This window comes from Heterodontus francisci, chromosome 5 (genome assembly GCF_036365525.1).
Source record: "Heterodontus francisci isolate sHetFra1 chromosome 5, sHetFra1.hap1, whole genome shotgun sequence".
In the NCBI taxonomy this organism is placed as follows: Eukaryota; Metazoa; Chordata; class Chondrichthyes; order Heterodontiformes; family Heterodontidae; genus Heterodontus; species Heterodontus francisci.
Genome location: NC_090375.1, coordinates 53,248,707 through 53,270,883, shown reverse-complemented (window position 1 = coordinate 53,270,883; position 22,177 = coordinate 53,248,707). Strand labels below are relative to the sequence as shown.

At 44.4% G+C, this 22,177-nt stretch overlaps 1 protein-coding gene across 6 annotated transcripts in view; it reads left to right on the top strand.

Moving 5' to 3' along the window:
• Nucleotides 1-22,177, top strand: part of map3k22 (mitogen-activated protein kinase kinase kinase 22) — a 138,351-nt gene that overhangs the window by 17,216 nt on the left and 98,958 nt on the right. For 4 of the 6 annotated variants that reach the window (XM_068031427.1, XM_068031422.1, XM_068031428.1 and 1 more), the window contains one exon: nt 18,298-18,383. In XM_068031427.1, coding sequence (XP_067887528.1) covers nt 18,365-18,383 — 19 coding nt within the window. In that variant the 5' untranslated portion in view covers nt 18,298-18,364. Of the gene's footprint in view, nt 1-3,072; nt 3,167-18,297; nt 18,384-22,177 lie in introns of those variants that run through there. The other 2 variants (XM_068031426.1, XM_068031424.1) reach the window with 2 other exon arrangements.

The window sequence follows — 22,177 nt, the reverse complement described above, 5'->3', positions numbered from 1 at the left end:
TTGGAGAATGAGCAAGCAAAACACTTAAAAACTGTTAGCATTGGTGGCCTGTTATTTTAATAAACCGTAGAAATGTTTTAATAAGAATGATGAGGACTCTTTATGTAAGATTATTTGGCTACTACTAAGAAATGTGGTCTTTTTTAGTAACTGCTGCGGTTTTATGAAAGGTTGTCTTTTTGTAGGATCTACCAATGTTTGAGCAAAGTACTTCTTTATTTTGTGAGGAGTAGGAATATTTTTGTCCGCAGATGTGTTAGTGGAATTTACGCTGTGAGCAAATGTACTGCTGTTTACCTCAAATTCAAGAAACTGTGGAAATCTGTTCCAGACAGTTTAGTTATTAATTTTAAAGATGGATTCATCCTTAGTGGTATCCAGCCTCTTGTGACTGGAGTTACCAAGGCACTGCCTTAAAGGTGTTTTTTTTGTTAGGTTGTTGATTTCTGGCTGCCAATAATTGGAGTTACCTAGGCAACACTGACAAAGTTTGTTAATTGCAGTGTACCGAACAGCATTGTGGGAGCATTGTCACCATACAAACTGCAGTAGTTCAAGCAGAGAGTGCTCTGCCATCTTCTCATAGAATCCTGCAGCACAGAAAGAGGCCATTTGGCCCATAGGCCAGAATTTTACCTTGGGGCGAAGGCCCCGCCCATCGGCCAAAATGTCAGGGGAGATCCCTATCTGCCGGGCCTGGAAGCCACACTGTAATTTTACATGACCAGCCCCTTAATTGGCCCCGGGTGGGACTTCTGCCCCTCTGAGGCAGGAGGTCCCGCCTCCAAGAGCTATCAGCCAATCTGTGGGCTGGTGGCTCCTCAGTCCCAGCAGTGCGACCTGGCGCGGTGCACCCAGCCAGAAGAGGACCATGGACGTTGGCCTCCATAAAGGAGAGTGGGCTTTGGGCCTTGCCGGGGACAATCGGCTGGACGCTGACAAGGGGGTTGGGTGTCGTTCAGGAGGGCGGGGGAGGTGCTCCAATGGGTGTGGCTTCTGTTGCTGTCAGTGGGGGTGGGGGGTGCCTCTGTGGGACACAGGGTGTCTGATCAGGAGGCCCTTCTGGGCCCACAATGAGGCCGGCCAGGTTTTATCTCGCGGCCTCCACAGGTGCCGAAGTTCCCAGCCGGCGTGGGTAGAATAATTAATAAATAAATAATTTAATTGGCGACTTCAGGGCCTCAATTGGCAATGGCTGGAGTGGGGAGCGGGATTTGCCATTTGTCATCTCCCCTGCCACTCGAGAAATTGTAGCAGGGGTGAGAAGGCGAAGGGAATGGCACCCCCAGGCTCCCACACAATTTTGCATCCACCCGCACCACCCCCCCACCCCCCCTCCCCCCACCACCCCCCCAACCTCCAGCCCGCTCTCATGGGGGATGTAAAATTCCAGCCTGTTACTGTTGAATCTGCTTCCATCACCAATTCAGGCACTGCATTGCAGATCATAACAGTTCTACTCATCTTCCCTCTTTTGCCAATTATCTTAAAGCTCGGAAACATCCCTATTTTCTCAGTGGCAACTAGGAATGGGTAATAAAAGCCTGCTTGCCCACGATTCCATGAATGGATGATGACAATAAAACAAAAAACAAAGAACAGTACAGCACAGGAACAGGCCATTTGGCCCTCCAAGCCTGCGCCGATCTTGATGCCTGTCTAAAATAAAACCTTCTGCACTTACGGGGACCGTATCCCTCTATTCCCATCCTATTCATGTATTTGTCAAGATGCCTCTTAAATGTCGCTATGGTACCTGCTTCCACCACCTCCCCTGGCAGCAAGTTCCAGGAACTCACCACCTTCTGTGTAAAGAACTTGCCTCGCACATCCCCTCTAAACTTTGCCCCTCTCACCTTAAACCTATGTCCCCTAGTAACTGACTCTTACACCCTGGGTAAAAGCTTCTGACTATCCACTCTGTCCATGCCGCTCATAACTTTGTAAACCTCTATCATGTCGCCCCTCCACCTCCGTCGTTCCAGTGAAAACAATCTGAGTTAATCCAACCTCTTCTCATAGCTAATGCCCTCCAGACCAGGCAACATCCTGGTAAACCTCTTCTGTACCCTCTCCAAAGCCTCCACGTCCTTCTGGTAGTATGGCGACCAGAATTGCACGCAATATTATAAGTGTGACCTAACTAAGGTTCTGTACAGCTGCAGCATGACTTGCCAATTTTTATACTCTATGCCCTCACCGATGAAGGCAAGCATGCCGTATGCCTTCTTGACTACCTTATCCATCTGCGTTGCCACTTTCAGTGACCTGTGGACCTGTACACCCAGATCTCTCTGCCTGTCAATAATCCCAAGGGTTCTGCCATTTACTGTATACTTCCCACCTGCATTAGACCTTCCAAAATGCATTACCTCACATTTGTCCGCATTAAACTCCATCTGCCATTTCTCTGCCCAGTCTCCAACCGATCTATATCCTGCTGTATCCTCTGACAATCCTCATCACTATCCGCAACTCCTCCAACCTTTGTGTCGTCTGCAAACTTACTAATCAGACCAGCTACATTTTCCTCCAAATCATTTATATATACTACAAACAGCAAAGGTCCCAGCACTGATCCCTGCGGAACACCACTAGTCACATCCCTCCATTCAGAAAAGCACCCTTCCACTGCTACCCTCTGTCTTCTGTGACAGAGCCAGTTCTGTATCCATCTTGCCAGTTCACCTCTGACACCGTGTGACTTCACCTTTTGTACCAGTCTGCCATGAGGGACCTGGTCAAAGGCTTTACTGAAGTCTATATAGATAACATCCACTGCCCTTCCTTCATCAATCCTCTTCGTCACGCCCTCAAAAAACTCAATGAAATTAGTGAGACACGACCTCCCCTTCTCAAAACCATCCTGCCTCTTGCTGATAAATCAATCCTGTTGCAATTTTAGTAACCTTTAATTACTTCAGTAGTTTTAATAGCTTGGATTTTGCATTTAGTGGCAAAGGGTTGGCGCTCCTTGTTCATTACGCCTATAGCTGCCCACAGACGTTTCATGAGCTTTTGAGTGGTAAATTGCCTCATCGGGTATCTGATCCAGCGTGGTGCCCTCTACAGGGATTCTTGGGCGTGTTTGAGTCGGGCAAACAACAGCATGGCTGTTCAACCGACCAGATTGAAGAATCTTCACTGCGATATATAGTCTAAATCAGTAAGTATAAGTTAGAATATTTAATTCATTGTAAAATCATGTTCAGAAAGTGAAACAAAGGGACGGAAAGAACGATTAGATTTAAGAGTGAGATAAGAGCCAGAAAGGAAAAATACATTTTGTTTTAATTTTTAAAAATCTACTGCAATAAATTCTGAAACAATGAGATTCCACACTTGTTAAATTACTTTTCCAGAGAAGTTGTTTGGCAGCAATGAAGACTTATGCTGTTGAAAATTCACTTAGACATAGCTTTATCTGGCATGTTCAGTTGGTAACTGGTGGTTAAGTACAGCAACTTCATGCCCTAATGTGGATTTCAATGCCAAGTCTATTGCCAAGGTCTTTTTTTATGTTTGTTCATGGGATGTGGGTGTCACTGGCTAGGCCAGCATTTGTTGCCCATCCCTAATTGCCCATGAACTGAGTGGCTTGCTCAGCCATTTCAGAGGACATTTAAGAGTCAAGCACATTGCTGTGGGTCTGGAGTCATGGGTAGGCCAAACAAGGTAAGGACGGCAGTTTTCCTTCCCTCAAGGACATTAGTGAACCAGATGTTTTTTTTAAAACAACAATTGACAATGGTTTCATGGTCATCATTAGACTAGCATTTTAATTGCAGATTTATTAATTGAATTCAAATTTCACTATCTGCCGCGGTGGGATTTCATCCCGTGTTTCAGAGAAGTAGCCTGGACCTCTATTGCTAGTCTAGTGACATTACCACTACACCACCACCTTCCTATACATGAACTAGTAGAGCAAAGCTTGTGGAGGAACTGGGCAGGACCTCCCAGTTTTCCATATATAACTGAGCATGTGCGGATTCCAGAGGTTGCTGTTTGATTTACTCCATATTAGCGGTGAACATCTTTGATTTCACTGTTATTCTTCACACAAAATTTGCACTATTAGTCTCTAATGATTTTGTAAGAGTACTTGAACATAAAACAAAATAGCAAAATATTTTACAGGCACATCAATAAAAAAGGAGGGCTGGGAATAGGACAATTAAGGGATATCAGAATAATACCACAGGTAATGGTAGAGAGAAGGCAGAAATATTAAATAAATATTTCATTTTGGTGTTTACCAGGGAGATAGAACGACATGACATTGAATAATGAAATGAGTAACGAGATAAATATATTTAAAATAAAAATAAGGAATGTATTGAATAAATTAATCAAACTCAAAGAGGATAAAGCCCCTGGTCTGGATGAATTACATCCACACATTGTAAGAATATTAGGTTACTAAACGTTACTAAGCAGCATGCTAATTGTTAAAATCCAGCTATTATAAACTAACAACTAACTTATTATCTCAAACTGACATTTAGCTTTATTAGCCCCTTCATTGTTGAATGGTAAAGTGGAAAAAACTTAGGAAATAGGGCACAATATGGGCAAGATGTCATGGCAGAGGGATTCTGGGAGATTGTCAAGTTATAAAATGCTTACTTGCCGCAAAAGGGTGAGAACTTGAGAGCAGACAGTGAAAACAGCTTCTGCGTAGATTTGTCTCGTAGTGAGAAAGGCATCCTCGAAATGTAAAAGCATTGAGATAAAGTAGTCAACACAAAGGGTTGCGCAAATCTGAAAGGTTAGCAACCATCACAAAATGTTATTTTATTTAGAGATACAGCACTGAAACAGGCCCTTCGGCCCACCGAGTCTGTGCCGACCAAGAACCACCCATTTATACTAATCCTACAGTAATCCCATATTCCCTACCACCTACCTATACTAGGGGCAATTTACATGGCCAATTTACCTATCACCTGCAAGTCTTTGGCAGTGGGAGGAAACCAGAGCACCCGGCAAAAACCCACGCAGTCATAGGGAGAACTTGCAAACTCTGCATAGGCAGTACCCAGAATTGAACCCGGGTCCCTACAGCTGTGACGCTGCGGTGCTAACCACTGTGCCACCACACAATGATCCTTGGTTGGTTAAGAAAGGCATCCTTTAATACAAGACTAATCACTGATTGGGAGAGGGGAGAGTGAACTGGAAAGCAGCCAGGATAAAAGGAGTCCTGTCTTTGATACAGAGAGAGAGAGAGAGGGAGAGGGGGAGAGGGGGAGAGAGAATTACTGCTTGAGTTTGTGACTATGGTTTATCTGAAAACTTAACAAACTTGTCCTTACCTCAAGACAGAAAGCAGATAGTGGGAGTAAAGTGTAGTTACTCAAGAGTGGCAGAAGGTGGGAAGTGGTATTCCACAAGGATCAGTGCTGGGACCGCTGCTGTTCACAATTTTTTTTCATTCGTTTCATAGGATGCAGCTGTTGCTGGCAAGGCAAGCATTTATTGCCCTTGAGAAGCTGCCTTTTTCAACCGCTGCAGTCCATCTGATATGGACTATGGAATCAAAAACCCAGTTTCGAAATTTGCAGATGACACCAAATTTGGGGAGGAAATGGAAATAGTCAATACTGAGGAGAACTGCAACAAATTATAGGAGGACATCAATAAACTTGCAGAATGGACAAATAATTGGCAAATGAAGTTCAACACAGATAAATTTGAGGTAGTACATTTTGGTAGGAAGAATAGGGAGGTCACTTATTACTTGGAAGGTGTGAGTCTAGGTGGGGTAGAGGAACAAAGGGATCTTGGAGCACAAATACACCAGAGTATAAATAGAGACCAAGAAATCCAGTAGAGAATTCAGAAGAAACTTCTTTACCCAGAGTAGTGAGAGATGGAACCTGCTACTACAGGGAGTGGCTGAAACGAATAGTAAAGATGCATTTCATGGGAAGCTAAACAAGCATATGAGGAAGACGAAATGGAGGGTTACTATTATAGATTTAGTTGAAGAAAGATGGAAGGAGGCTCAAGTGGAGCATAAATGCCGACATGGACTGGTTGGGCCAAATGGCCTGTTTCTGTGCCTTTATATGCTCTGTAATCCGATGTATGATTTCTGAATTTTAAGAAAATAAACTCTGTTCTTCCTGATGGTTCAGTCTTGGAAGACCTGTTAAGTGTATTTGCTCTCTTTTTGAATATGTTGACTCATGCTTGATCATGATTTCATGGATTTTGGCCATCGCCTGATACCTGCCCAATTATTTAGGCTGTAATGATTGATGACTGAAAGTTCAATTTTGTCCTCACCTGAAGTACACAGGCACACTTTGCAGTAGGAATTGCTTTCTGCTGTCTGGACCAGGAAACACCCAGGCTTGATTTAGGTCTGTGCCAAGTTTGCTAATCTCGATTGCAACATACGATTAGGAGCAGGAGTAGGCCACTCGGTCCCTCAAGCCTGCTGCACCATTCAATAAGTTCATGGCTGAACTGATTACTCCACATTTCCACCTACCCCCGATAACCTTTCACCCCCTTGCTTATCAAGAATCTATCTACCTCTGCCTTAAAAATATTCAAAGACTCTGCTTCCACTGCCTTTTGAGGAAGAGAATTCCAAAGACTCATGACCCTCTGAGAGAAAAAAATTTCTCCTCATCTCTGTCTTAAATGTGCAGCCCCTTATTTTTAAACAGTGATCCCACAAGGGGAAACATCCTTCCCACATCCACCCTGTCAAGACCCCTCAGGATCTTGTATGTTTCAATCCAGTCGCCTCCTACTCTCCTATTTCCAGCAGATACAGGCCTACCCTGTCCAATCTTTCCTTGTCAGACAGCCCGCCCATTCCAGCTAGTAGTCCAGTAAACCTTCTCTGAACTGCCTCCAATGCATTTACATCCTTCCTTAAATAAGGAGACCAGTACTGTACACAGTACTCCAGATGTGGTCTCTCCAATGCCCTGTATAGCTGAGGCATAACCTCCCTACTTTTCTATTCAATACCCCTCACGATAAACAATATCTGCAGTTGGGTTGCGACAGTTGCACACAATGGGCTGGATTTAATGGGCCTCCTGGAGCAGTCTAGGAGACCGTGGGGCTCATAGAATTGTGTCGGAAGACAGGGGGCGGAAACTCTGTCACCCTCCTGTTGCACCACCATTAAGTTGGTGGAGGGAAAGGCCAAGGATAGCCTTCCCACCCAGAGTCTGATTGAGGCCCTTAAGTGGCCAATCAATGATGAAGGGTCACTGACCTGAAACGTTAAGTCTGCTTCTCTCTCTACAGATGCTGCCAGACCTGCTGAGTATTTCCAGCATTTCTTGTTTTATTTCAGATTTCCAGCATCTTCAGTATTTTGCTTTTATATTACTACTTAAGGGCCCCTTCCCGCCACCGCTGGAATTAAGCCAGCGGCGGGGTTGAGGGCATGGGGCATCCGCCACGCGGGGAGGTCGCCTAGTGAAACATGGTGATCTCCCTGCGGGCTTTGGGGAGGGGGGTGGTGAGGGTCCTATTCCAAGGGCAATCTGTGACCCACGGAGGGCTCCCGGTGGCAAAGCCTTCCCCTCTGCTAACCACCCCGCGCCCCCAAACCCTCCCACCTTCCCCCACACCCGCCCACCAAACCATCACGCTGGTGACCCTGCCTCACCTAGTTATGGTCCTGGGCTCCAGAGCTCGGGCTTCTCCCAGGCCTCCTGTAGTACCGGAATGGCCATTCCTCCCAGTGATGCTGCCGATACTACTGAGCTGCTGGCCTTATGATTGGCTGGCAGCTCTTGGAGAGCTCCTTAAAGGGACAGGGGTCCAGGCGCCGGCACTTAAGTGGCTGAGTGCAGTTGAATTGTATGGGTGGAGCTCTGAAAGGCTGAGGCTGAGTTCCCTCACCTTTTTGGCCCTGTGCCAGGAGCCCTGCCGGCACAACTAAATCTAGCCTAATGTCTTTTTCCTTCGCTCAAGGTTAATCAGCCACTGACTCCTATAATTAAAATGCTTGGTGAAGACAGGATTATGCAGTTATACTGCAATGCCTGATAATTTGTTAATAATTGCTGTTTTGGCTCACATGTTCTAATGACATGACATTTGGTTGAATTCCTGGAGGGCAGTCAGCACCATGTACTTTTTTTTAAAATTCATTCACTGGGGAATGTGGGCTTTGCTGGCCAGGCCAGCATTTATTGCCCATCCCTAATTGCCCTTGAGAAGGTGGTGGTGAGCTGCCTTCTTGAACCGCTGCAGTCAGTGTGGGGTAGGTACACCCACAGTGCTGATAGGAAGGGAGTTCCAGGATTTTGACCCAGCGACTGTGAAGGAACAGTGGTTTGGTTGCAAGTCAGGATGGTGTGTGGCTTGGAAGGGAACTTGCAGGTGGTGGTGTTCCAATGCATCTGCTGTCCTTGTCCTTCTAGGTGGTAGAGGTCGCACATTTGGAAGGTGCTGTCTAAGGAGCCTTGGTGCTTTGCTGCAGTGCATCTTGTAGATCGTACACACTGTTGCCATTGGCGTCGGTGGGGGAAGGTGTGAATGTTTGTGAATGGGGTGCCAATCAAGCGGGCTGCTTTATCCTGGATGGTGTCTAGCTTTTTGAGTGTTATTGGAGATGCACCCATCCAGGCAAGTGGAGAGTATTCCATCACACTCCTGACTTGTGCCTTGTAGATAGGCTTTGGGGAGTCAGGAGGTGAGTTACTTGCCGCAGGATTCCTAGCCTCTGACTTGCTTTTGTAGCTACGGTATTTATATGGCTACTCCAACATAGTTTCTAGTCAATAGTAACCCCCAGGATGTTGACAGTGGGGGATTCAGCGATCGTAATGCCATTGAATGTCAAGGGGAGATGGTTAGATTCTCTCTTGTTGGAATGGTCATTGCCTGGCACTTGTGTGGCACAAATGTTACATACCACTTATCAGCCCAAGCCTGGATATTTCCAGGTCTTGCTGCATTTCTACACGGACTGCTTCAGTATCTGAGGAGTCGCGAATGGTGCTGAACATTGTGCAATCATCAGTGAACATCCCCACTTCTGACCTTATGATTGAAGGAAGGTCATTGATGAAGCAGCTGAAGATGGCTGAGCCTAGGACACTACCCTGAGGAACTCCTGCAGTGATGTCCTGGAGTTCAGATGATTGGCCTCCAACAACCACAACTATCTTCCTTTGTGCTAGGTGCGACTCCAACCAGCGGAGTGTTTCCCCCAGATTCACATTGACTGCAGTTTTGCTAGGTCTCCTTGATGCCGTAGTCTGTCAAATGCTGCCTTGATGTCAAGGGCAGTCACTCTCCCCTCATCTCTTGACCAAGGCGATAATGAGGTCAGGAGCCGAGTGGCCCTGGCGGAACCCAAACTGAGCATTGGTGAGCAGGTTATTGCTGCCGCTTGATAGCACTGTCGATGTTCCCTTTCATCACTTTGCTGATGATTGGGAGTCGACTGATGGGGCAGTTATTGGCTGGATTGGGTTTGTTGTGTTTTTGTGGACAGGAGGTACCTGGGCAATTTTCCACATTGTCGGGTCGATGCCAGTGTGGAGTACTGGAACAATTTGGCTAGGGGTGCAGCTAGTTCTAGAGCACAAATCTGCATTACCACAGCCGGCATGTCGTCAGGGCCCATAACCTTTGCTGTATCCAGCGCCAATTCTGTTTTGAAAGTCGACAACCATCAGGCACACACAACCCAACTCGATGCCGTCCTCACTTGAAAACTGTCTGCATAGCAATCTGAATTGGTAAACCAGAGGTCTTCAATTCAAATCCAACTATGTCAAGTTAGCACCTGAATAATAACTATAAAATCTCCTGGACTTCCAGGAGAACCCAATTGGTTCGCATGTCCTCTGGGGGAGGGAAACTGCACCCATCCCTGGTCTAGCCTGTGTGTGCTTCCAGTTGTACACTTTGTAGTTGACTCTTAAAGGCTTCAGGGTACCTAGGGGAGGGCAGTAACTACTGTCTTACTACTTTTGCCCAAGCCGAGCTAAAAATTGTTTGACGCCCCCATTCCCCTCTTACCATTGACATTACATAATAGAAGCTGTTTGTATCTACAGTTAAAGCTTTTATATTTTAATCAACTAAATACATAAAACCTCACTACCGTGTTTTACATATCATCTATAATGGAGACCTTCCAAGATAGTCATCAGGATGACACTTCAAGCTAAGATTTTGAAACAGAGTGTTCTGAAGACTCAGAATTCCAGGTGAAATAGAGATCAGAGGAATTTAACATTTGTGCATTAAATGATTGTGCACAACTTCTAGACTCTAGGGGAAATTTTAACCTGCAAGAATATATGGGTTGAGGGTGGTTGGGTAGTTAAGATAAACAATTCTTAGATAATGACCGCAACTGGGTTCCAATGTACCCACTTCCAGGTTTAAAGGAGGTATATTTGGATGTCTGTGAGTAATCTACTCCGTGCATTCGGAACATCGCAGCAATTAACAAGGTTCTGAGCGGTTAATCGGATCTTTTTGTATTCAATCTTATTTACTTTTTGAGTTTAATGTCTGCAGCATGGGTTTCCTGGGGCTTGGGAAACCCCACAGCCGAAGGAAGGTGATAAGGGCTGGATCCAGAGTTAAGTACCTTTCCTAAACTGCTTGTGGGCCTGGAGGAGCAGAAGTACTTCCCCTAGTCCCTCATGCAAATCCGCTTCCCACCTCTTGATTGGCATCCCTGCAATCTGATTTGTTTCTCCCCACCCACCCTCCATCCATGATGTGTCTGTCGATCACACCCCCAACCCCACACACTGTGTCTGCTAGCTTGCTATCCATCATCCTTCCCTTTTTCCTCACCACTTCCTGGAGCGCCAGCCCAGTTCAAGTTATTTCTGTCTGACTAACAGCTAGCCAGTCTCTGAGTCTAGCTGGCTGCCAGCCAGAAAGCTATGAAAAATAATTAAATAAGTTCCTGCTATGTAATTCAGAATGACCTCCTCGTTACCTGCATTTCTGGGTTTTCCTGACTGCTCCGACACTCCACCACCCTCACTGTAAGTATAGCGGCCTAGATTGATGGTTAATTGATTTCTTAGCTGACAACTCAAGAGTGTTTATGTTGAAGTTGAATTGGAAGTGAGGGAGGAGGGAAGGAGACTGAAGAGATGATTCAGTGCAGCTGTATTAGTCTGCAGATTTCCAGATGACCAAGAGTTGTCTGTACATTTCCAGTGAACTGTGGGTTAGAAAGCCAAATACATAGGACGAATTGTAACTCCCAAAAAGGGGTGGGTTTGAATCATAAAAATGTAAAAAAAAACAACTCTGAAGCCAACCCACCTCTAACTTGTCCACTTTCAACTTATATAGAGATGGGAGGGTGAGGGGGATGTCAGGCAACCAATCTACTCCCAGGAAGCGGGTCCCTGATTTACATATTTTAATGAGGCTGCATGCCTCAGTTTATTTACTCTTTGTTCCAGCTTTCATGCTGGCTGACTGCATTCCTGAGCCTTGGGAATTCGAGGGCTGAAGGGAGGAGAGAACTGCTGCATGGAATAGAATGTGCTTTTCCAGCACTGCTTGTGGGCTAGGAGGAGCAGGAATTCTTCCCCCGGTCCACCATGCAAACTTGTTAACTTCCCCAGTGATTGGAGCCCCCCCATACCACCGCCTCTCCCGCGCGTAATCTGATGTCCTCCATGGCCATGATCTACTGGGGCCCCTCTCCCTCATGTCCTCCATGGGCTCCACCATGACCTTCTCTCCTCCCCTTATTTTTTGCTCCCTCCTCTAAGCTCCCTGGCTGAAGACCTGTGCCACAGGCCCAGCTACTTGATCTGGCTGGCTATGGCCAGAAAGCAGATTTCAAAAATGGTAATTGGGCCCTGCCGTTAATTCCAGTAGGACTTGAGGGAAACCCATTCTCCCAGGTTTCCCAACCCCAAAACTGCCTCCCCACCTGCCCTTAAATATCAGGGCCATAATGTTTTCTAGTGTGTCCCTGGATAAGAAGCCCTTCTATAAATGCAAAGTTCTTTTTAGTAAGCTCTTTTACAAATGTTTTTAAAAGGTTTTCAAAACAGTCAAGTGTTTGCATGTGCCTACCTCTCTGTCTTCCTTTAAGATGCTCCTTCAAACATGCATCTTTCTGTCCTAGTATCTCCTGATGTGGGTCGGTGTTGCATTTTGTTTTATAATGCTCCTGTGAAGTGCCTTGGGATGTTTTACTGTGTTAAATGTGCCAAATAAATGCAAGTTGTTGTGAAATGTGTGTAAGCTTGTGACTAATGTTAATTGGAACTCAGCAAACTTGCGTAAACAGCTGCAAAAATCGGAGGAAGTCAGTCCCTGCAGGGTTTTCTAGTATTTTTCTTTCAGGGCTGTGGAACATCTGATGGAGAGATTTGGCTACAGTTGAAGAATCTGATTCAAAACAGATGGACTATCACATCATTCATTCTCACTTTGTTCATAGAGGGCCGAACAGCATGGTGTTCTGTGAATATATTGGCAGAGTAACACAGCATTGTATTAATGAGTGGAAAACATGTTTTGTTCAAATGCAGGGGTTGACTGCCCCGAGTGTGTTTTATAGCATCTACCAGTTTCACAACTAAAGTTAAAGTCAGTAACTTTGGGGCATATGGAGTGGCCCGGAATGGGGCCAAGTCTCTTTTTTTAGAAAAAAACTTTGCACTTTGTTTTTTGTGGGTTTTTGTTCTTGTAATTGCCTTCTCTCTGGTAGCATTGACTCATGATGACGTAGAGTTCCATGGCTTCTAGCAGCTCTTGGGCACCATACCAATGTGCTCATTCTTGTGTGAGTCCACACAGTGAGCGCTGACTTCATTGTGGGGGAGCGCTACAACCAGCCCCAGTTCTGTCCTCACCAACAGTTTGCTTCTAGTGGAGTTATTTGATTATGCCAAAGAATCAGAATACTGGTCAATTATCTATCCCCCCCTTCTCAAGTCCAGTAGTGCTGAGGGCAGCTACCATTGCCTAAATGAGATCAGTTCACATTGATTGGAGCCTGGACCTGGAACCTTCTTAGACTGCACAGCTCAGATGCTCATTATATATAGAGTTACCAACTGAGCTGATGCAGGGCTTGCAAAAGTTTTTACCGTGGTGCAGTGGGTCCAAAGCAACCGCTGTTGTGGGACTGCACCGTACAGACCTGTATCACCCATGTCAACTCATTTGTGTTGAGTTACTCAACAGTATAGATAGCAGTTGGGATGTGGCATTTGCCCTCAGTGCCCTGAAAATCAACCAGCTGTCTTTAGGGTACTACAGTGGTTATGTTACTTAACTAGTAATACAGAGGCCTAGACTAGTGATCCAGCAACATGGGCCTGTTGCGAGTGCTTCCTTTTTTTGTTAAATATTTTTTGAGGACTTGGATTTTAAAACTGAAAAGGGTTCCATAGATGCTGGAACTTGGTGTTTTTTTAAAAAAAGTGGTCATGAGAAGTTCTTTGGGACTGAGCTTGTAAACAACAGTTACTGGAGGAATCAAGGAGTACTAAAAACAAGCCCTTACTGGAAGTCACCTGTCTTCACATAATTACCCAGCAAGGGTTTTTTGACTTGGGGAAAATGTTTACAGGGAAGTGACAGGTCAAGATTTATAGTGGTCAGGAGGTTTGATTCCTGAGATGTTTTTGGTTTCACTTTGGACAGGCAGTTGGGGTATGGACAATGTTTTGAAAAGGAGTAAAAGAATCATCCTGCCAAGGACAAACCCCAACACAGCCTTTACCAGCTCTTTGAAAAACCTGCCAGTTTTTTTCATCTCTTTGAAAAGCTCTTAGAAGCAAGTGTAAGAAAAAGAGAAATTGATGCTGCATTCCTTCTGCAAGGCCTGCCTAAAATCCCTGTTGCTTCATTTCTCCTGGAAAGCCTGCCCAAGCTGATCTTCAACATCGCCAGAAAGAACTGTTCTCGGAAGATCCCAGTGACAGCTATCTACGTGTATTTGGGATGCCAAATCAAAACCAAGAACATCTGATATCTTTCCATATCTTTTTTTTCAAGAATTAGCAAGTATTTGGCCAAAATATTCTTTTTTGTCTTTGTAATAGAGTTCTAAAGAGTAAATCTTTATTTTTTCAGTTAAAGTAAGTGTGTGTGTGTGTGTCTAAGGTAAAAAGGGAACTTTAATATTTCAATCTGTGTGTTAATGCTTTGCTTTGTTACTGGTTAAGGCATGTCTTATAATAAACTGATAATTTTGTTGTTTATTAAAGAAACCTGGTTGGTGTATTTTATTCTGGGATAAAAATAGAGTCTATGCTTGACCGTATCAGTAACTGGGAAACATTTAAATATTTGTTGTGACATGTGGAGAAGTGGAACTATAAAAACAGTGCACTTCTCCTGCCTCGGTCGTAACGGGCTCGATTTTAACTGTGTGGCTGGTGAGTTTTGAGGTGAGTTAAAGTCCTAGCATGGCAGCTGGGGAATTTTAATTCAGGCAATTAAATAAATCTGAAGTAAAAAACTAGTATCAGTAATGATGATCATGGAATTACTGGATTGTCATAAAAATCTGGTTCACTAATGTCCCTGAGGGAAGGAAATCTGCTGTACTTAGCCATTCTGGCCTATCTGTGCCTCCAGACCTACAGCAATGTAGTTGACCTAATGGCTTTCTGAAGTAGTCTAGCAAGCCACTTAGTTGTTAAGAAGGCACCATCATATTCTCAAGGCTATTGCCCCTGCCCACTCACACAACTTGTGCCTTCAGTTAAAATCAACCCCATTAGGTACTAGGTGTGAGTACTTTTTCTTGTGGTCTTTCTGTCCAGAGATCTGGTAGTGTCACACTGGAGCTCTATCTCGGCATAGCTGTTATCTAAGTCAGTGCCTGTGGCTGACAGTTCAGGAAGTCTATTGCTGCATAATTGCTGCATAAATTTGGATTACTCATGTCTATTTAGTTTGAAAAGTAATGGAAACTCAAATAAGACCTTCAAAAATACATTCTCTTTTGGAAAAAGAACACAGGATTTGTTCCTCCCTCACAATTCTTTCCACTCTCTGTCGGCAATGGCCAATCCTAGTTCTATGTATACAACTAAAATCTGGTAACTGGCCTAACTTGCCATTTGAGCCCAGACATTGTGTGTTGGCAGCTTGTTCAGGTATGGAGTACATCCCATCCAGTCCTGCTGCTGTGATCACATATATGGGGGCCGATTTTAACTCTGGGCCGAGAACTGCATAACTACATGGAGCAGTAAGGGGGGAGGTTGGACACATTTGTGTGTTGCAGGTGACATCCTGATTGAAATGGCTGGGCTGTTGGTGGGAAGCAACAGTCTGGCTGTTAAAATTGGGCAGCTCGGAGGTCACTGCTGGAGACTGGGGGGAATGGACCCCTAAAAAGAAAAGTCTTGCATTTATATAGCATCTTTTATGACCACTAGATGTCCCAAAGCACTTCGCAGCTAATGAAATACTTTTGAAGTATAGTCACTGTTGTAATGTTGGAAACACGACAGCCAATTTGCACGCTGCAAACTTCCACAAACAGCAATGTGATAATGACCAGATAATCTGTTTATGTGATGTTGATTGAAGGATAAATATTGGCCAGGATATGGGGATAACTCCCCTGCTCTTCATCGAAATAGTGCCATGGAATCTTTTACATCCACCTGAGAGGACTGACAGGGCCTCGGTTTAACGTCCCATCCAAAAGATGGCACCTCCAACAGTGCAGCACCCCCTCAGTACTGCACTGGAGTGCCAGCCTTGATTTTTGTGCTTAAGTCCTGGAGTGACACTTGAACCCACAGCCTTCTGACTCAAGAGGTGCATGTGCTATGCACTGAGCTTGGCTGACACTACCCTGGCATAAGGTAAATGGATCAGGAAGGAAATTAGGTGTTGTGGGGTGGGGGGAGGTGGTGAAGCCTGAGGCACTGGGGACTCAAGACATCCTTTAGGGCTTGGACTGCTCCTCCTGAATCACAAATAAACTTCAAGTAAATTTAAGAAACTTTCCTTTTCAGATCTTCTCCTGGCTCTTGAAATGGCCCCTGATAGCTTTGACCTGCTGGGGAAGCCACTAATGCACCACTGCTTAGACCTCGGCTAAAAATAGCAGTTCGTCCCTGAAATGTCTTTGGTGCTCGATCTGCATATTTTTCAAAAGAACTCTGCCAGTTTCTGGCAGCCGTCCTTCCTGCCTGCAATTTAAAATTGTAGTTGGCCAGCTTAAAACAGGAAGCAAGTAGGTACGTCTGCTGGCCAATGGGAAGGATGATGAAATTTCTCCCCAACAGGAAAGTCTGAAATCCTGACTGACTTCCCCACCTCTTCCCCTTCCTTCCCCCAGTCTAGTTTAGGGCACTGAAGCTAATCACAGCATTGCAATTACCATGCAAACTGAGATCAGCACAGTCCGCTGATGGAACCTTCACTGTCACCATGGCTTAGTGCCACTACTATACTAGGCCAATTGGGGACCTTAAATAAGTATTGTGCTGTCGCTTGCTCTGAGTGAATTTTATAAATTAAAATCGGCCAGTTGTGCCGATTGACCTTGGCGCCTGAATTCTCTATTCTCATTCCTGCTGGGCAAAACTCATCCAAGGTGTGAATTTGTATAAATGGCATGCACTAGACAGTGTACATTTGAATCTATATTATAAGAATTTGTGTTACTGCCTCTTCCCTTCCCCATGTTTCATGCTGAGTTTCCATTCTATTGATAGACATAAATGACTTGGATATTGGAATACACAGTAAAATTTCAAACTTTGCCGACATTACCAAATTTGGAGGTGCGGCATACAGTGAGGATAAGACCAATCAACTGCAATAGGACATAGATAGGCTAGCAGAATGGGTAGACAAATGGCAGATGGAATTTAATACAGAGAAGTGAGAGGTGATGCATTTTGGCAGAAGGCATCGGGAGAGGTAATATAGACTAAATGGTATCGTTCTAAAGAGTGTACAAAGATAGAGTGACCTGGGTGTTCATGTGCATAGATCTTTAAAGATGGCAGGATATATTGAGAGAGTAGTTAGCAAAGCATATGGGATCTTGAGCTTTGTAAATAGAAGTATTGAGTATATAACCTGGGAGGTTATGCTGATCCTTTATAAAGCTTTGGTTAGGCCATAACTAGAGTATCGCCAGTTCTGGTCACCACATTGTAGGAAGGATATGAGGGTTGTTATGACCAGGTGAGAAAGGTGTCTAGGGGTCTTTTCAGTTTTCACCTGGTTTTATTGTAACAGGAATTAATTTTAAATACACTGTGTTTTAGCTCCACCTTGGTGAAGCCTTGTTCACCACTTTCCAATTATAAGGCAAAGAAATTAGCATAAACAGGCTTTCTTAGGTTTAAGGAAGAAAGGTAAAATTTATTTAAAATTAAACTCTATTTCACTTAACATACGTGATATGCACATGCAAATAGGGACAGAAAAGAGCAGAAGAAAAATAAAATGGAGAAGTTTGAGGCAATATCAGAAGAGTTTCTTGTTTACTGTGCTTCAAGCTCACTGTAGTCCTTTTGTAAGTAGTCTTGCTTTTCATTGGGGCCCAGTATTTTTCTTAAACCTTGTTCACTGTCGGAGACTTTTCTGTCTTGGGGTTCATGTGTCTTCAGTGGTTTCTGAAGCTGGTGAGAACGAGATGAGAGCAGACAGGAGAGAGGTCTTTTCAGTCTAGGAACTTTCTCCCTTTCAAACATTCTGTGGCAAGTTCAAATTCCAAAATTCCCAGCATTAGTCTGGGCTCTGGATTACTAGTCCACTGCCTCCCTTTGAATGTTGAACCCATCCTTCATGAGATGGAGTATTTTCTCTCCCCTCATCATCTGTTCTTTTATGTAATGGCACTAGAATGTTTAGCAGCTGAACCATTCTCTGCTAGGTCTGATGAGGAGTAAAGTCATACAGCTGACCAAACATATATACGAGTTATATGAATTAGGAGCAGGATTCGGCCCCTGAAGCCTGCTCCGCCATTTGATAAGATCATGGCTGATCTGAAAGTGGCCTCAACTCGAAGCTACCATTTTGCAGTATGTGGTCAAAGATGCTCTTCTCAAGCTGGAAGGGGCGCAGGAAATGTTTACAGCTAAATGCCCTATCCCGGAGCTACAAGCAAATGGAAAGTGCTCCCTTCCCCAACACTACCATCTCACAGATTGGCTTAAAATCCAGATTACAGTGTGGAATGTTGATAACATTTAAAAAATATATTCACTTTTTAAAATTAAAATATTTTATACAATATATTTATAAGCATTCTTTTAAACAAGTGTTTGTTTTATGTGCTGTACTTTATTAATAAATATACTTCCTTGCTTTTTTCAGCAGGTTGCCCTCATGATGGGAAGATAGCTTAGAATTTGCTACTTTGACGCACAGAAAGCTTGTCCTGATGTTGACAGTAAGCATGGGTGAGTAAATCATTCTGTCTGTTCCTTCCTTCGTTTTCACTGGTAAAACAAAACCAGTGCTTACAGGGGACACACAGCAGCTTAGTCTGCATCGAAAGAGACAAGTCATTTAGGCAACTGCTGGGCAACTGAAGGAGTATGCTTGTAACAGAGTCCATCCAAACCAGGAGTCCTAGTGCCCCAACTGCTCAAGACCTTGCAAATCAAGAATTGGCCTCTTCAGACACCAACAATCATGCCAACTACCGCAGAGCCAAGACTTCCCATGATCTCCACCTGCAAAAAATCTGCCATCATTATCATAATCAGATGTTGTAATGAGAAGATAACACTGTAGAGTTTATAGTGTTGAAGCAGGTTCATTATGCCGACTCTTTTTAAGCAAAGGGTAGGTATTCTGAAACAGATCAAATGGGCCAAAATACCTTCTTTAGCCTCATCTTTCTTAGGGTCTCAGTGCAGTGGTCTGTTTTCGTTTGTTCCCTGGATACCATTACGATGGATACCTAGCTGGTTGTGAACAGAGCCGTCTTTTGCATGTGCACAGTGCTTTTAGTTTCATGCTTTGCTTTCATCCGATTTTGGACATAAAGATGGGCAATTTAGTGCAGTGGGCTCTTCAACTTTCTGGGTTGTTACACAACAAGGTACATACTGGGAGTTGAGGATTTGATTTTTGAGAAATGGGGTTCCCCAGGTATATGTGTGAAAGCACTTGTGTTAAAACATAAATACACTAAAGATGATGTGACTAGCTTTATCATTAGGATTTCAAGAGTCAAGAACATTTAAGAGTGATTCTTGTGCGAAAATTCCTGAAGATCCACTCCATCTTGAAAGTGCAGAAGGGTAGGATTTCTGTTCACTGCGGTGCCCTGGTGTTAAACCCTGTATCAAATTGGCACAGGGCCATTTCCATTATGATGGCTATGCTAGAATCATAAAATGGTTACAGCACAGAAGGAGGCCCTTCGTCCCGTCATGTGTGTGCTGGCTGTCTGAGGGAGTAATTCACCTAGTACCACTCTCCCATCTTCTCCCCATAGCCCTGCACATTCTTTCTTTTCAGATAATAATCCAGTTCCCTCTTAAATGTCTCAATTGAACTTGCCTCCACCACACTCTCAGGGAGTGCATTTCTGATCCGAACCACTCGCTGTGTGAAAAAGTTTTTCCTCATATTGCCATTGCTTCTTTTGCCAATTATTTTAAATCTGTGCGCTCCGGTCCTTGATCCTTCCACCAATGGGAACAGTTTCTCTCTATCTACTTTATCCAGACCGCTCATGATTTTGAATACCTCTATCAAATCTCCTTTTAGTGCCCATTTTCCAAGGAAAACAGTCTCAACTTTTCCAATCTATCTACGTAACTGAAGTTCCTCATCCCTAGAACCATTCTCGTGAATCATTTCTGCACCGTCTCTAATGCCTTCACATTCTTCCTTAAGTGTGGTGCCCAGAACTGGGTGCAATACACAACTTCAGGCCAAAACAGTGTTTTATATAAGTTTAATACTTCCTTGCTTTTGTACCGTATGCCCCGATTAATAAAGCCTAGGATGCTGTATGTTTTATTAACAGTTCTGTTAACTTATTCTGCCACCTTCGATGATTTATGCACATATACACCGAGGTCCCTCTGCTGCTGTACCCGCTTTAGAATTGTACCCTTTATTTTATATTGTCTCACCTCATGATCTTTATACCAAAATGAATCACTTCACACTTGTCTGCATTAAATTGCATCTGCCACTTGTTCGCCAATTCCACCAACCTGTCTGTTGAAGTTCTACAATACTTCCGAGTTTTGTATTGTTAGCACATTTTGAGATTGGGCCTTGTACACCAAGGTCTATAGAATCACAGAATTGTTACAGTGCGGAAGGAGGCCATTCGTGTCTGCACCGGCTCTCTGAATGAGCAATTCTCTTAATGCCATTCCCCCATCTTCTCCCCGTAACACTGCAAATTTTTCCTTTTCATATAACAGTCTAATTCCCTTTTGAATGCATCAATTGAACCTGCCTCCACCACACTCTCAGGCAGCGCATTCAAGACTTTAACTATTCGCTGTGTGAAAAAGTGTTTGTCCTCATGTCGCTTTTGCTTCTCTTACCAAATACTTTGAATCTGTCTCCTCTCATTCTCGATCCTTTCACGAGTGGGAACAGTTTCTCCCTATCTACTCTGTCCAGATCCCTCATGATTTTGAAGACATCTATCAGATTTCCTCTCGGCCTTTTCTCCAAGGAAAACAGCCCTAACTTCTCCATTCTGTCTTCATAAATTGAAGTTCCTCATCCTTGGAACCATTCTCATGAATCTTTTCTTTACTCTCTCCAATGCCTTCACATCTTTCCTAAAGTGCAGCACCCAGAACTGGACGCAATACTGCAGCTGAGGCCGAACTAGCATCAACATAACCTCCTTGCTGTTGTATTCCGTGCCCCTATTAATACAGCCCAGGATACTGTATGCTTTATTAACTGCTCTCTCAACCGGTCCTGCCACCTTCAATGATTTATGCACATATACACTCTGCCCCTGAACCCCCTTTAGAATTGTGCTCTTTATTTTATATTACCTCCATGTTCTTCCTACCAATCTGAATTACTTCACATTTCTCCACATTGAACTTTGTCTGCCACCTGTCTGCCCATTCCACCAATTTGTCTATGTACTTCTGAAGTTCTGCACTATTCTCCTCACAGTTCACAATGCTTCCAAATTTTGAAATTGTGCCCTGTACACCAAGGTCTTCTTTCTTTTGGGCCTCCTTATCTCGAGAGGCAATGGATACGCGCCTGGAGGTGGTCAGTGGTTTGTGAAGCAGCGCGTGGAGTGGCTATAAAGGCCAATTCTGGAGTGACAGGCTCTTCCACAGGTGCTGCAGAGAAATTTGTTTGTCGGGGCTGTTGCACAGTTGGCTCTCCCCTTGCGCCTCTGTCTTTTTTCCTGCCAACTACTAAGTCTCTTCGACTCGCCACAATTTAGCCCTGTCTTTATGGCTGCCCGCCAGCTCTGGCGAATGCTGGCAACTGACTCCCACGACTTGTGATCAATGTCACACGATTTCATGTCGCGTTTGCAGACGTCTTTATAGCGGAGACATGGACGGCCGGTGGGTCTGATACCAGTGGCGAGCTCGCTGTACAATGTGTCTTTGGGGATCCTGCCATCTTCCATGCGGCTCACATGGCCAAGCCATCTCAAGCGCCGCTGACTCAGTAGTGTGTATAAGCTGGGGGTGTTGGCCGCTTCAAGGACTTCTGTGTTGGAGATATAGTCCTGCCACCTGATGCCAAGAATTCTCCGAAGGCAGCGAAGATGGAATGAATTGAGACGTCGCTCTTGGCTGGCATACGTTGTCCAGGCCTCGCTGCCGTAGAGCAAGGTACTGAGGACACAGGCCTGATACACTCGGACTTTTGTGTTCCGTGTCAGTGCGCCATTTTCCCACACTCTCTTGGCCAGTCTGGACATAGCAGTGGAAGCCTTACCCATGCGCTTGTTGATTTCTGCATCTAGAGACAGGTTACTGGTGATAGTTGAGCCTAGGTAGGTCTAGGTTATTAATATATATCAGGAAAAGCAAGGGTCCCGACACTGACCCCTGGGGAACTTCACTACAAACCTTCCACCAGCCTGAAAAAACATTGATTAACCACTACTCTTTGTTTCCTATCACTCAACCAATTTTGTATCCATGTTGCTACTGTCCCGTTTATTCCATGAGGTATACGTTTGCTCACCAGTCTGTTATGTGACACTGTATCAAATGCCTTTTGGAAG